The sequence below is a fragment of the Chrysochloris asiatica genome, unplaced genomic scaffold (assembly GCF_000296735.1).
Source record: "Chrysochloris asiatica unplaced genomic scaffold, ChrAsi1.0 scaffold00327, whole genome shotgun sequence".
Taxonomy (NCBI): Eukaryota; Metazoa; Chordata; class Mammalia; order Afrosoricida; family Chrysochloridae; genus Chrysochloris; species Chrysochloris asiatica.
The window spans coordinates 1,742,227-1,758,144 of NW_006408845.1; the positions used below are offsets into that span (position 1 = coordinate 1,742,227).

General features: G+C 37.4%; 1 protein-coding gene across 1 annotated transcript in view; it reads left to right on the forward strand.

Annotated features, from left to right (window-relative positions):
• Positions 1–15,918, forward strand: part of FANCM (Fanconi anemia, complementation group M) — a 94,606-nt gene that overhangs the window by 40,251 nt on the left and 38,437 nt on the right. Inside the window, exons 10-14 of the mRNA XM_006875445.1 lie at positions 2,693–2,899; positions 5,259–5,466; positions 5,634–5,639; positions 11,860–12,017; positions 13,478–13,633. Coding sequence (XP_006875507.1) covers positions 2,693–2,899; positions 5,259–5,466; positions 5,634–5,639; positions 11,860–12,017; positions 13,478–13,633 — 735 coding nt within the window. The remainder of the gene's footprint in view (positions 1–2,692; positions 2,900–5,258; positions 5,467–5,633; positions 5,640–11,859; positions 12,018–13,477; positions 13,634–15,918) is intronic.

Sequence of the window (15,918 nt, forward strand, 5' to 3'; positions counted from 1 at the left end):
TTAACAGCTATTGACTGCCTGTTTCATAAATATATACACATGATATACCTACCTACTATTTCATTAGGAAGAATCAAATACTGGTTTATTTTATGTATGGTTTTATAGAAAACAAAATCATGGATTTAATGTGAAAAAATTATACTCAAAGAATATTTAGACTTGACTATCCTGCTAATGTATCAGAGAAAGAGTAAGTGATTAAATAACTTTTGGTTCATAAATGTTTTCTAAACTTTAGATGGATTTGCATCAATCTTGGGCAAATCAGTAACCGTTTAGTTTATGCATGTTAACTAAGAAGGAAATTGTTTGACTTTCCTGTTTTTTTACATCTCTAGCACCGTGGCCCAATTTTTTTCTTGATCTGGGTAAAAAAGGACATCTGTTTTGTTAAGCTCCATACAGGTAATACTAGGTCATTCTTCCTTGGCTTAATGTCATTATAGATTCCAAAAGGAAATAAATTATTCTTAACTTTTAATGATGATCATTGTTCCCCCCTGTACTATGAAGTTATGTGTATTAAAGGAAAATCCTTTGACCAGTTTTACTGAAAGTGTTTTATAAGGAAACTTATTTTGATAAGTTTTTTTTATGATCCTATTTTTAAGGTTGTTCTTTTAAACAACAGAACTAGTTGAAGGATTAAAATGATACATTTTTTGAATCAGATCTAAATTCACATACTGATAATTATTAGTTAGAATATAGGCATATAGTTTAACTTCTCAGATCCTCAGTTTCTTTATTTCTAATGAATTGAGGTGGTGATATTTACCTTATAGGGTCATTGGGTGTCGTAATTAATGTATAAAGCATTTGGTGTGGTGCCTGGCACATAGCATGCTATCATACGTAGTTATCATTTTTATAAGCCATTTAAACTTTTCACCTATTTAAATAGTTTTGTTTCACTCAGGAGTAGGATGTTTGAACTTTAAGGGCCCTTATGGTCTTTTGTGATGGGTCTATAACTTTGCTTTGTAATTTGATAGAGTTCATGCTTCTTTTTTGTGTATACTCACCTACCATTTTCTCTTGAAGTTTACTTTTTGTGTAGTAGGTTTGATAACTCCTTCATACCAGCCATTCTGTTCAGGCATTCTTTTATTTTAATCGGCATTCCTAAAGGCATTAGTCAAAAGCATGACGGATTCCTCTGGAATACCATCTTTTCATTTTTGCTCCAGTTCTCTGTCTTTCCATTGACATGATTTCATTTCAGTACTACTACCACTTCTTGGCCATACATAAACTTGCAGGGTTGGAGTTGACATACATAGGGAAACTGAGGGTCAGAGCAGTTGAGAACTAAGTTTATAAGGCTTTAGAAAGTTTTTCAAGATGCTTGATTGACTTTTTCTTTAACTCATTTTCATGCTATTGTAGTTTCATTAAACTGGTCAGAGTGAAATCCTGGAATGGCAATATAAAAGGTAAGATATGAGTTCTAGGAGTAATAAAGAATTTTTATTTTAGACACATATAAGTGTACATTTAGTTTTAGAATATAACCAATGGAAATATAATTACCTAGGTTGTTTGTCTGCACTTTGTCCTTTCTCTTGTTGTTGTTGTTATGTGCATCAAGTTGGTTTCAACTCACTGCAACACCATAGGGTTTCTGAGCAGTGACTGCTGGGTTTGAACTATCCAAATTGTGGTTAGTAGTCAAGTGCTTATCCTACAATGCCACACCAGTGTCTGCCCTTTCATTTTGTTGTTTTTGTTATTGTTAAGTGCCTTGAGTTGGTTCTGACCTATAGCAACTTGTATAGGGTTTCTAAGGAGTGGCTGGTAAGCTGGAACCGTCGACCTTGGGGTTCACATGGACCTTGCAATCCAGCACATTAACCCATAGTGCCACACTGGAGAAGTATATTAAAAGTACCATGGACTGCAAGAAAACAAACAAATCTGTGTTGGAAGAAGTACAGCCAGAATGTTCTTTAGTGGCCAGGATGATGAGATTTAGTTTCTCTTATTTCAGACACATTATCAGGAGGGACTAGTCACTGGAGAAGAATGTCACACTTGGTAAAGTGTTCTTGTTCTTGTTATGTGCTGTGGAGTCGGTTCCGACTCATAGCGACCCTGTACAGGATTTCCGAGGCTGTAAGTCTTATGGGAGCAGAAAGCCTCATCTTTCTCCCACGGAACACCTGGTAGTTTCGAACTGCTGACCTTGTGATTCGCAGCCCGATTTGTAACCACTACGCTACCAGAGCCCCTTTGGTAAAGTGTAGGGTCATTAAAAAAGAGGAGAACCCCTAAGGAGATAGACTGGCACAGTGTCAGCAGCAGTGGGCTCAAGCATAACGTTTATGAGGATGATGAAGGACCAGGCAATGTGTACTTCTGTTGTGCATAGGATTGCTGTGAGTGGGAACCAACTGGAGGGAACTGAACTACAATAATAACAAAAATCCCCAAACATCTAGGGCTTCTCATTCACATGTAAATTGTTAGTAAGTCCTTTTGGCATGCATACCAATTATTAAACAAAGCAGTTAGAAATGGCCTTTCCATTTTCCAATGATTCTTTTTTATTTATATTGCTATTTTGTGGGCTGGTTTATTCATTTGTATCCTTGATGCTGATTTTTAATCTAATTTCACCATTTTGGGGAGACTGAAAAAGTGCTTTGATTTGTAATTGCATTAGTTAATTTGATCATTTTTATTTTAGGTAGTGAAACAGTTTCGAGATGGTGGATATAACACATTGGTTTCTACCTGTGTTGGTGAAGAAGGCTTGGATATAGGGGAAGTTGATCTTATAATATGTTTTGATGCTCAGAAGAGCCCAGTTCGTCTTATACAGCGAATGGGTAGAACTGGCCGCAAACGTCAAGGCAGGATTGTAGTGATCCTTGCTGAAGGACGAGAAGAACGTGTAAGTAGACTTGTAGGAACATGATTTGACATTTGAAAAATATGGCCCAAAGACAAATATCAACCTTTAATTTTAGTATTTAAAGTCCAAACAGTTTGTTAGGTAATTGTGGTTTTTTTTTTTTTTTTTTATCTCCTTTCTGTTGGTTTCTAATTATTCTTGTAATTAGGTGGATTTTTGCCTAGTTTCAGTTTTACAATTTTTATCCATATGAAGAAACACATTTTAGTACTTTATTATTAATTCAAAGGCACCTAAATATAAAGAATAATATGTATTACCTTGAGTTCCTATTAGCTTGTACTTTTAAGACAGGTTTTTAAGCTATTATTGTTGCTTTTGAAAAACTACAGTATGCTAAGAATAGTTTTTGCATTTTGGAGGATTTGGAAATAAACAGAAGAAAGATTATGTGCCAGAGATACTGTGTGACCTGTTGTTATTATTGCTGAGTGCCAAAGAATTGATTCCCACTCTTAGTGGCCCTGTTTTAGAGAAGAAGCCTGTGGGTTTGAACCTTCTGTTTAAAACTGACCTTGTGGTCTAGTGCGTATCCCACAGTGCCGTACCACTCACTGTGTGATCTGTAAAGCCTAAAACTTGTTTTTTGCTCTTTACTGAAAAGTTCATTGATATTTATTCTAAGTGATTTTTAGTTGTTAAGTGCTGTGGAATCAGTTCGGCCTCAACAGCAACCCTGTATAGGATTTTCAGTGAGCGGGTGGTGAGTTTGAACCACTGACATTGCAGTTCAAATCGAACTTGCGGTCCATTGTTTATCCTATAGCACCACACAGTAAATATTGTTACTGTTCAGTGCCGTCGAGTTAGTTCTGACCCATAGCTACCCTGTATAGGGGTTTTTGAGGAATGGCTGGTGGGTTTGAACTATTCACCTTGTGGTCCAAACTGACTTTGCAGTCCAGTGCATTATCCTGAAGCGCCACACCAAGACTGCAATTATGTTGTTAAGTGTCATTAAGTCAGTTCCGACTCATAGGGACCCTCTGTAGGGTTTCCAAGGTGTGGTTGGTGACTTTGACCTGCCAACCTTGTTCAAACCAACCTTGTGATCCAGTGCTTATCCTACAGCACCAGGACTCCATTCTAAATGATAGGAGATTTGAATTATATTCATACCTTTCAACAATCTAGGATGACTATTGTTGTTAAGTGCTGTGGAGATGGTTCCATCTCATACCGACCCTGTATAGGGTTCTGAGGTGCAGCTGGTGGGTTTGAACCACCAATCATGTGGTTCGCAATCCATTGCTTATTCTACAGTGCCACACTATCCTAAATATGATAAACATAAAATTGTTTTCTGTTTACTACTCATAATGTTAACTAACTTTTATAACGTAGTAGAAATGTTTGAGTGGCCTAAAACATAATGTCTTGTTAAAGACGTTATTTGCTGTGATATTTTTAACAAATAGACTTAGAATTTTTATTTTCTTTAAAAAAAAATCCTCCTGAAAAATGAATTTTTTTCCCTCATACTTTTCTTGTAGTTATAGTTCAATGTAACAGCCAGTTTATCCATAAAAGGACACCAATAAATGACATTGTCACCAGCTTGTAACAGACCATGTACATTTAATGAGGGGAATTAAGTTCTACTTAATTGTGTTAATTTAGACAAGTCTCTCTATTCAGGTATTAGTTTTCTTATTTGTAAGATAATAGTGATGGCCCGTAAGGTGCTCTGGTAGCATAGAGGTTATGAATCAGGCTGCGAACCTCACAGTCAGCAGTTTGAAACTACCAGCTTTTCCGTGGGAGAAAGATGAGGCTTTCTGCTCCCATAAAGATTTGCAGCCTAGGAAACCCTGTACAGGGTCGCTATGAGTCGGAACCGACTGCACAGAACATCACAACAACCCTGATGGCCCATATTTAATGAGCAGTTGCTCTGTATTGTGCTAGGTTCTAAGTGCTTTATATACAAGATCTTGAATTCTGTCAAAAATTCTGTCCGGGGGAGTAATGCTTTCCTTACTGCGTATACATTAGAAAACTGAAGCGCAGAGAGATGAAGTAAAAAGGTATTTCTTACAAAATAGTATTTACAAAGTATTTTATAAAAACAACACGATATGAAATAAACTGATTTATTTTTGCAATATATTTACTAAGGTAGCTTATGTCATAATGTATTTTGAAAAGAGTTCATCAAATGGAATTACTGATATGCTTTAAAATTCAGTACAGCAGAAATTCTGTTTTCTAAGTATTTAAGTAGATCAGGGTTAAGGTTATGTTTAGGAGAAACCCATATTAATATAATATTGCTTGTTATGGTTAAATTATTATCATGGAAATAATATAATTTAACATTTTATATTTATTTTTGCAGACATATAATCAAAGTCAGTCCAACAAAAGAAGTATTTATAGAGCTATTTCAGGTAACAGGCAAGTCCTTCATTTTCACCAAGGAAGTCCACGAATGGTTCCTGAAGGAATTACTCCAGAATTACACAAAATGTTCATCACACATGGTATCTATGAACCAGAGAAATCTTCTCGTAACTTGCAGCGTAAGTCGTGTATCTTTTCTTATAGCCTATACCATCCAGATGATTCTGACTCAAAGCAGCCCTATATAGGGTTCAGAGACTAAATCTGTGTGGGTGCAGGCAGCCTCATCTTTCACCCATGGAGCCACTGGTGGGTTTAAACTATCGACTGTAATAGTTTGCATTGTTAAATATTTCCCACCTGTTCTTAGTAGATGGTCATATCTTCATGTAGTATTTCTTAAAAAAAAAAAAAAAATTAATGTATGTTCTAGTATGCTATGAATATTTTCTTTGGAATGCACCAAAAGATTATTCATCTGGCAAAGGAAAGGATACATTGGCAGTATAGAGAGTGATAGAAACTCAGTGTTGGACAAAATTTTAATTATCCTACTAACTCAGAAAATGTAGGAAACCGATAGTTTCATTATCAAATAAGCATTAATCATTATGTGCATTATAAGCAAATTTGCTATGGCTGAAAGAAATTCTACTCTATTTACACCCCAGAGCAGTTGTAATCTTTACATTCATGTTGTCAAGAATAATCTGAACTTAAAACTGATTAGAATACCTAAAAGGAGTTCTAGAACTTGCCCAGTGAAATAGGCTTCTTATGGAACCTTTCTAGTATATAGGGCCTTAGGTGGAATCCTGAACCCCATTCGGAACCTTCTGAGGTGGGACATTCCCACTTCAAAGGATAAGCAGACCAGCTGGGAGCAGCCAGAGAAACAGAAGATACTTTTTGAAAGAAAGACCAGCAAGAAAAATTTAAAACAAAAATGGCAGTCTGATTGGCTGCTACAAGAACAAGCAACTTGTTCACTGGGGAACCATCAAGGCAAGCAATCAAGTCCCTTCAGGACAAACCCCCCTCCAAGACTGAAGCTCAAAGGGAACATACGAGCAGGCATGTAAGCTTGCTGGTGACCACGTTGGTCTACTGGTGAGTGGAAGAGGAAGAAAGGCAGCAATGAAGAAGCGGCCTGAGTTTGACCATGTTCCATAGACTTCCGTCAGCCTGGAGATGAAGCAGAGAAAAGGAAAGACTGGTTGGTCCAAAAAGTGATGAGACCTGGGTACTCCTGAGCCCATGGACGAACACAAACCACGGAAGGCTACAGCTGAGAGTGAAGCATCCACCTGATACAAAGTGAGGGGAAATGCACAAGAACACCCAAACTTGTAAATAGTACCCATTCAACCTAGCTTCGATGACTTGATGATCAGAACTCGACTAGAGGAAGATAAAATAATAATTTTTTTTGATAAAGGAAAAAAGTGTAAATTGCTACAATTTGATGAAGTTGCCCTATACTTATGGATGTAGTAGCTCGAACCGAGAGGGAAGGAGTCTTCACATCAAGTATCAATCTTATCCCCTCTGTATACAGGCTGATAGGGACAGGCAACTTAGACATTGGCTACCTAAAATGGGGGGTTCTATAAAGGCATGAAGTAACTGGCTTAAACTTAAAAGTTTTCAAGAGGGAGTTTAGTTTAAAAGTGTGCAGGGGAAAGTAGAGTCCCCACTGAATGTTTTTCATCTTGTCTAGACGGGTCTGGTGAAAGGAGATAGGGATAAGATTCTTATGATTCAATAGTGAATAATTGTTATTGTGACTATTTGCGACTGTCACAAGTGTAAACGTAGAATATTTGGAACAAAAACAGGGGAGCAATTAATCTTACATTTTAGGAACAGAGGACCCTAGGACCATCAAGGAAGAAAAGCATGAGTGGAATTTGGGACCCTATTCAGAGGCCAGGGAATGAGAGATATCATTGCTGATATCTGATGGATCTTGGCTGAAAGCAGAGAATATCAGAAAGATGTTTACCTATGCTTTATTGACTACGTGAAGGCTTTCGATTGTGTGGATCATGACAAGCTATGGACAACATTGAGAAGTATGAGTATTCCAGAACACTTAATTGTACTTCTGAGAAATCTGTACCTGGACCAAGAAGCAGTTGTTCGAACAGAGCATGGGAACACTGAATGTTTTAAAATTGGGAAAGGTGTGCGACAAGGTTGTGTTCTTTCACCATACTTATTCAATCTGTATGCTGAGCAAATAATACGAGAAGCTGGGTTCTATGAAGAAAAACGTGGCATCAGGATTGGAGGAAGACTCATTAACAACCTGCGATATGCAGATGATACAACCTTGCTTGCTGAAAGTGAAGAGGACTTGAAACATTTACTGATGAAGATCAAAGAACACAGCCTTCGGTATGGGTTGCAGCTCAATGTCAGAAAAACAAAAATCCTCACCACTGGACCAATAAACAACATTCTTATCAATGGAGAAAAGATTGAAGTTGTCAAGGACTTCATTCTTCTTGGATCAACTGTCAACACTCGTGGAAGCAGCAGTCAAGAAAGAGATCAGACGACATATTGCATTGGGCAAATCTGCTGCACAGGAACTTTTTAAAGTGTTGAAGAGCAGAGATGTCAGCTCGAGGACAAAGGTGTGCCTGACCCAAGCCATGGTATTTTCAATAACCTCATATGGATGTGAAAGCTGGACAGTGAATGAGGAAGATCGTAGAAGAATTGATGCCTTTGAGTTGTGGTATTGGAGGAGAATACTGAAAGTGCCATAGACTGCCAAAAGAACCAATAGATCTATTTTGGAAGAAGTGCAGCCAGAGTGCTCCTTGGAGGCCAGGATGGCTAAGCTTTGTCTCTCATACTTTGGACATATTGTCAGGAAAGAACAGTCGCTGGAGAAGGATGTCATGCTGGTTAAGATGGAGGGTCAGAGAAAAAGAGGAGGACCCCCAATAAGATGGATCAGCCAGGTGACATCACTGATGGTATCAAGTGTGGCGGCAGTAGTGAGGTTGACCCAGGATCGGACATTGTTTCGTTCTGCTGTGCATGAGGTTTCTATGAGTCAGTTCCGACTCGATGGCACCTGACAACAACAACAACAACAACAACATCCAGAGAAGCAGTGACACCAGAGAGGAAGGCAGAGATGAGGACATGGAGAGATAGAACAGCTGAGGACTTTATACTCATGAAAAGAGAAAGGCTGTGTGCTGACGTCCTAGAGGCAGGCTTGCAAAATGTGCCCTTTGGTTGTTTAAATGATTATATATTCCTGAGTGTTTTTATGTACATCCCCCCAAAACAACAACAGCAAACCCAGAGGGAACAGAAGCAAATACTGTTGAATGATGATGCGCAGAGGAGATTGTAATGATTGCAATGATTACACAATGAGTGTAAAACTGATATTCTCCATGTACTCTCACTTAATTCACAATAAAAACTCAGAAAAAAAAAGAAAAGAAAAATAGGAACTTGTCCTCATGTTAGAGATCAGCATCATTTGCTATATTTCATATTTCATCCCAAATTTATCTGGTAATTGAGTTCACCATATGTATTAGCAATTGCTTTAACCCAGAAGAATAATAAAACTCTGATTTCTATGACAAGTGGTTGTATTTCTTAGAAAAGTATCTCAGCTAGACTTCTATGATTACAGGGAGATAGACAATCTTCCTTCATGTGTACATTTCTCTGAATTGCCCTGGAGGCACCTAAGAACAAATCCTGTGAGGCAGTTCTATTCTGTAACGTGGTGTTACATCCACTTGTGGGCACTCAACAACACCCTACACATGCTAGCGTAAAGGAAGGTTTTACAAACATTAGATACCTCTTGAAAATACTCTAAGAAAGGGAGTGGGAAAAGTTTGTTTCCCTTATTGCAAAAGGAGACTTGTTGAAGCCGCTTATTTTACAGATGAAGAAACAAATGCCAAAAACCCATTTTTATTTAAGCTTCATAGCGATTTTTTTTCCCCTTTTCTACTCTACTGTTGCCTGAGTCAACCATCAGCATTCATAGAAGCAGAAGTCAAGAAATCAAATGACATATTGCATTGGGCAAATCTGCTGCACAAGACCTCTTTAAAAAAAAAATATTTTTTTTAAGTTTAAGTTTTTATTGTGAACTGAGTGATAGTTTACATGGGAGAACATCAGCTTTACACCACCATTTCATTGCAGTGATTACAATCTCCTCTGTTCATCATCATTCAAAAGTATTTGCTTTCATTCCCTCTGTTTTATTTTGTTTGTTTGTTTTTTTGGGGGGATGTACACAAAAACACTCAGGAATATATAATAATTTAAACAACCCAGGCACACCAGCGCTCAGTCCCTCTTTTTCCATCGGTCTTGAGTCCTCAGCTTCTCCTTCTTTCCATGTCCACATCTCAGCTTCCATCTCTGGTGTTGCTGCTTCTCTGGATAGGGTCCTGCATTCTGCTTGTGCTCTTCTCCCTTGGTGGTCCTAGGGTCCTCTATTTCTGTACTGTAAGAATAACTACTCCCCCATTTTTGTTACAGAACTTCTACCTTTACAGTTGTGACAGTCGCTATTTGTCATGGTAGCAATTACTCACTATTGAATCATAAGCATCTTATCCCCATCTCTTTTCACCAGATCCATCTAGACAAGATGAAGACTATAAAGTGGGGACTCTACCTTCTCCCGCACACTTTTAAACTAAACTCCCTCTTTAAACCTTGTTAGACAGTCTTTGTGCCTTATGTTGTTGTTGTTGTTATGTGCTGTGGAGTCGTTTCTGACTCATAGCGATCTTGTATAGGGTTTCCGAGGCTGTAAATCTTTACGGAAGCAGAAAGCCTCCTCTTTCTCCTATGGAACAGCTGGTAGTTTCGAACTGCTGACCTTGTGGTTCACAGCCTGATTTGTAATCACTATGCTACCAGAGCTCCTTTATAGCCTCCTCATTTTAGGTAGCCAAAGTCTAAGTTGCCCATCCCTATCAACCCTATATACAGAGGAGATAGCATTGATACTTGATGTGAAGATTCCTTCCCTCTCACTTGGTGTTTTGAGCTACTACATCCGTGAGTATAGGTCAAGTTCATCAAATTGTAGCAATTTACACTTATATCCTTTATCAAAAAAAATTTTTTTAATCTTCCTCTAGTTGAGTTCTGATTATCAAGCCATCAAGGCTAGGTCAAATGGGTATTATCTTCAAGTTTAGGTGTTCTTGTGCATGTCCTCTCACCTCATATCAGTTGATGCTTCAATCTTAGCTCTAGCCTTCCATGGCTTGTCTTTGTCCATGGGCTCAGGAGTCCCCAGGTTTCATTTTGGACCAACCAGCCATTCTCCTTTTCTCACTCATCTCCAGGTCAACGGGAGTCTAAGGAACATGGTTGAACTCAGGTCGTTTATTCATTGCTGCCTTTTCCCCTCTTCCACTCACCAGTAGACCATCATGGTTGCCAGCCAGCTTACATGCCTGCACATGTGTTCCTCCCTTTGTTTCCATCTTGGAGTGGTGCTCAAGACCTCTTTAAAATGTTGAAAAACAAAGATGTCAGTTTGAGGATGAGGTTATTTTCAGTAACCTCATATGTATGCAAAAGTTGGGCAGTGAATAACGAAGACCGTAGAAGACTTGATGCATTTAGTTATGGTGTTGGAGAATATTGAAGGTACCATAGACTGCCAAAAGAACAAACAGATCTGTCTTGGAAGAAGTACAGCCAGAATGTTCCCTAGAAGCTAGATGGTCAGACTTTCTTTCATACTTCGGGCATATTGTCAGGAGGGACCAGTCACTTGAGAAGGATGTCATGTTGGTAAAGTGGAGGGTTGAAGAAAAAGAGGAAGATCCCTGAGATGGATTGGCACAGTGGCAGCATCCATGGACTCCAACATAGCAACGATTGTGAGGTTGGCCCAGGATTGGGCAGTGCTTCATTCTTTTGTGCATAGAGTCGCTATGAGTCAGCACTGACTCATTGGCACCTAACAACAACACTGTAATATATATTGAGCCAGAGTTTCTGCTTTATACTACTTATTTTTTTTTAGCTTGGTGATTATTTTTTATGGATATTATGAAAGCCAAGAAAGATTAAGTTGCTATACATTAAAAAAAATATCTGCTATTCTGTTTTGTTTTGTTTTTTTAAAGCTGTAGGTCTTTTCCTTCCACTCTGTTTTCCTCCCTATTTGTTTAAATCTTAAGCTAAACCTTTTTTGCTTGGCATTTTGTTTTCCTTAAGTCTTAGATAACCATTCAGTACTGTTATAATAGAATCATGATAACTGAAAAGGAGAGAGTACAAAAGAAGTCAGGACTGAGAGCTACTTGGCTCTGTTCCTTTAATGAACTCATCACCACAAGTTAGCTCCTAGACTGAAGAGCACACATTACTTCCAAAGAAGTGAGAGAAACTTAGGAGATTTTTGTAAGCAGAAGTAGTTTTATATGGAAAAGATAAAGAATCAGTGCTTTACTAGACATTAGTAAATAAACAGGTAAAGGTTTTGAAATGATAATGGGTTTTTTGTGTGTTTGCCTTTGTAGGTTTTTAAAAAAAAATTTTGTAATTTCTTTTCTTTTTTTAACTGTTAGGAATGAAGCAATGCAACTCAAAGAAAGATTGGCTCTTATCAGTAGAAGAATTTAAATTATGGAACAGACTTTATAGGTTAAGAGACAGTGATGAAATTAAGGAGATAACATTGCCTCAAACAAAATTTCTATCTTTACAAAATGAAGAACTTAGACCAGTAAGTTGAATACATTTTATAATGATTATTGCAGTAACTTTTGGAATATAGAGAAGTTTGAATGGGAATATCAATTTACTTAAAAAATTAAGACTGGGAGTGGTTTAAAAAATAATCATTTAAGTTTCTAAAATGACCAATTATTTATTACATATGTGTTTTTATATGATTGTGATATTTTTCCATAAATTCTGCTTTTTTTTTATACTTTCTATAAAGTAAGACTTAACAGCCTTGTTGTCACTATACGACTCTACACTGTACTATAGTTTGCCTAGTTGTTTCTCTGATGTGTTCTAGGATTTTCTTCAGTATTTTACTAATATAAATAGTGTTATCATGAGCATCTTTGCTGTTTTTTTTTCATCTTTTTTACATTATATTGTTTGTAACTGCTGTAGAATTGGTTCCAACTCATAGCATATCTGTATAGGGTTTTCAAGTAGTGACTGGTAGATTTGAACTGACAACCTTTGGGTTAGCAGTCCAGTGCTTAATCTACAGCTTCAACCAGGATTAAATTGGATGTTATTTTGTTTATTATGAAGAAATTATTGGTGAACTTAATGAAAATCTTGAGAATTGATGAAGCATTGTATACATGCCTGGATCTTTGGAAAAACAATCTCAGGAAAGATTTCCTTTAGAAGATTTATGGATTTGAAATATATCATTATCTGAATTAGTATTCCATTTACTAACAGGTAATATAAGGAGTGGTATCAGGCATGAAGAGTTGGTACCAGGATCACTGAGAAGTTATGTAGACTTTTTTTATTTCAATCCCTCCCTGCAACAACATTTATCCTACTTCTTCCCTGTGGCTCCCTATTTACATCTTATATTTCACAAATGAAGAAGGCAAAAATACTTAATCTACACTTACAAAAGAGAAAATATATATTCATTTAAATGTCCAAAGAGCCATTATGTAAGCCAGCCTCCTTCCTACAGGCACACAACCCTTCACAGGCCTTGAGCCTAGAACCTACAACTGCTCTGTCTCCATGCCTCTGTCACCGTCTTTGTTGTCACCACTTTTTTCAGTAGGGATCTCATACTCCACTCATGTTCTTCCTTCTTGATGGTTCTAGGATAGTATGTATCTAAAATCATGCATTTCTGTTAGATTGTAGGGTATACATCTAGCAAAATAGTAGATTTGAAGCCCACCATTTTCTTAAATAACATGGAGTTACATAAGCAGTAGTATGCTCAAATTGTAATACATATAAATGGTTTTAAGATTGTCCTTAAAAGCACAGCTTTAGATTTTATTAAATTGTTTTCGCTTTTCTCCTGAGATTTTAGTTGAAAGTACCTAAATGAATTCAGATTATTTAGATTATGTTTAGGCTGATTATCATATTTGTGTGTATGTTTATGTTTATATTTTAATCCACTTTTGAAATCTAAGTCTGTGTATGTTTTTTTAATTATTTTTCAAATCTTTAATCAAGACTCAAGAACCAACCACTGGAATTCATCAGCTGTCTTTTTCTGAATGGAGAGTATGGCAGGATCATCCTCTTCCTACCCATCAAGTGGACCATTCAGATCGATGCCACCATTTTATAAATATTATGCAAATGATAGAAGGAATGAGACATGAAGAGGTGGGGTTTTATTTTAACTTTTTCTTGCTAGTATTATGATGAAAGTAGAATTGTTGTTGTTGTTGTTAACTGCCATTGAGTCGATTCTTGACCCATAGTGACCCTGTATAGGGTTTCCGAGGATCAGCTGATTAGCTTGAACTGCCAACCTCGCAGTTCAATCGGCTTTGCAGTCTGGTGCATTAACCCACAGCGCCATACCAGGACTCTGAAAGTAGAATAGTTAATCTTTATTCTTCTTAATTTGAAGTCATTATTATGATAAATAATTGTGGATAAGAATATTTTATTAGACAGCTCCTTGTAATCTCCATAAGGAGCTCATTTTGTGCATTAGGACTTAAAGTAGAGTTAATTAATTAGAAGATGTCCTCTATAAATAATGTTAATCCAGCTAGTGTAGAACTTAAATATACTTTATGATTTAGGAAAGTGTTAATTTGTGATTTTGATTAGTTTGGATTTTTTGAAATCATATAATTCATTTGATGGCTTTCTTGTATTTTGGTGGTAGTATAGAGAATTATTGATTGATTACTCTTCCTTGAGAGAGTAAGAATAGTGAATCTGTTCTAAATGTGAAATAAAAAATATCAGGATTAGAATCCCAAGTGTATCTACATAACCTCTCTGTAAAATATTTCATATATAAAATGGAGATAATTATAACTGCTTTCAAGGATTGTTGTGAGAATTAGAGAACAGTAAGTAACTGATACATAAATACAAGTTAATAAATAATTGGTGTGAATCCCAGCAAAACCTTTGCCATCCCATTTTGTTGGTAAGTATCGTCAAGTTGATTCTGACTCATAGTGACCCTCTATAGGGTTTTCAAGGAGTGGCTGCTGAGTTTGAACCACTGACCTTGCTTAGATTGGCAGTTCACAACCGCCAGCTGTTCATTGGAAACTATACAGGGTCAATCTGAGTGGGAATTGTCTTGATGGTGCTTAGCAACAACAGCAGAGGGATACTGAGGAATCAAGACAGGCTAAGAGAAAAGGCAGTGCGATTTTAGCTACCAATTTGGAGATAATTAAAATTCATAAAGTTACTGATTGGGCATATTATTAGAAATAGAAGTATATTTCAAGATATATCCTAGGAGGTATATTGTTACCATTATTTCTGAGGTTTCAAATGCTGCTTTTAGTTTATTATCATCTAGAGAATAAGTTTAGCAAATATCTGAGTTAGAATCAACTCCATGGCTGTTTGTTTGGTTTTTTGATTTTTATGTATTTTTTCATTATTTGTTGTTCTTGTTAAATACCATCAAGTTGGTTCCAACTTAGAGTGACCTTGTATCAGGTTTCTGAGAAGTGGCTAGTGAGTTTGAACCACAGACCTTGCAGTTAGCAGTCCAGTGGTTATCCTATAGCACCATACTAGAACTCCTGTAGTAAGTACTAGGGATACAAAAATACTAAATTAAAAGTAACTTACAAGGGCACAGGGCTTGATGACGGATTAGGGAGAAGCATGGTGCAGACCTCCAACAGTAATAATACAGAATACCAGACGAAGCACTTTCAGGGGACAGTCCCAGAACTCTCAACTATATAGAAAGGGATATTTAGAAGGATTGAAGGCTTACTGCTAGTGGGATTCGTAGCAGAAGCAAGAAAGGTGATGTTTTCTGATTTGCGGCTGCCAGTGGGTTCCGGAGCGGCCATCTTGGGCGTGACGGAGCAGAAGCAGAATCTGAGGAGTGCTCCCACCACAGAAGTCTGACAGATTGTCAGAGATAATGGTGTGAAAATTTTTTCCTGTTCATTGGTCTCTCACTGTCTGCACACCTCCACTCTGGTGACTAGAGGGAGGTGCCTGAGCAAGTGGAAACCTCCCCACTCCCGGAGGGTTCTCCTACGCATGTGCACAGATTTGCTCAGCAAGACCACAGCACGCAGAATCTGAGAAGGAGGAGGAATCAACAGAAACTACTTTAAACAGAACAATCTTCCAGCGCTGCTGCAGCTAGCTGAGTGAGGGGTGTTAAAGTCATACTCATATTGCTGGGGTTTTTTTGTTTTGTTTTGTTTTTTTTGCGATTATAAATTGTTGTATACAATCTGGGTTTTGTTTTGTTTTGTTTTGTTTTTGCTGTTGTGGTTTTGTTTTTGATTTTTTGGTTCCCCTTTTACCATGGGGGTGCTTTTTCTCTCCCTATGTTACCCAAGAAGGAGCTCTGGTAGTGTAGTGGTTACGAATTGGGCTGTGAACCACAAGGTCAGCAGTTCGAAACTACCAACTGTTCCGTGGGAGAAAGATGAGGCTTTCTG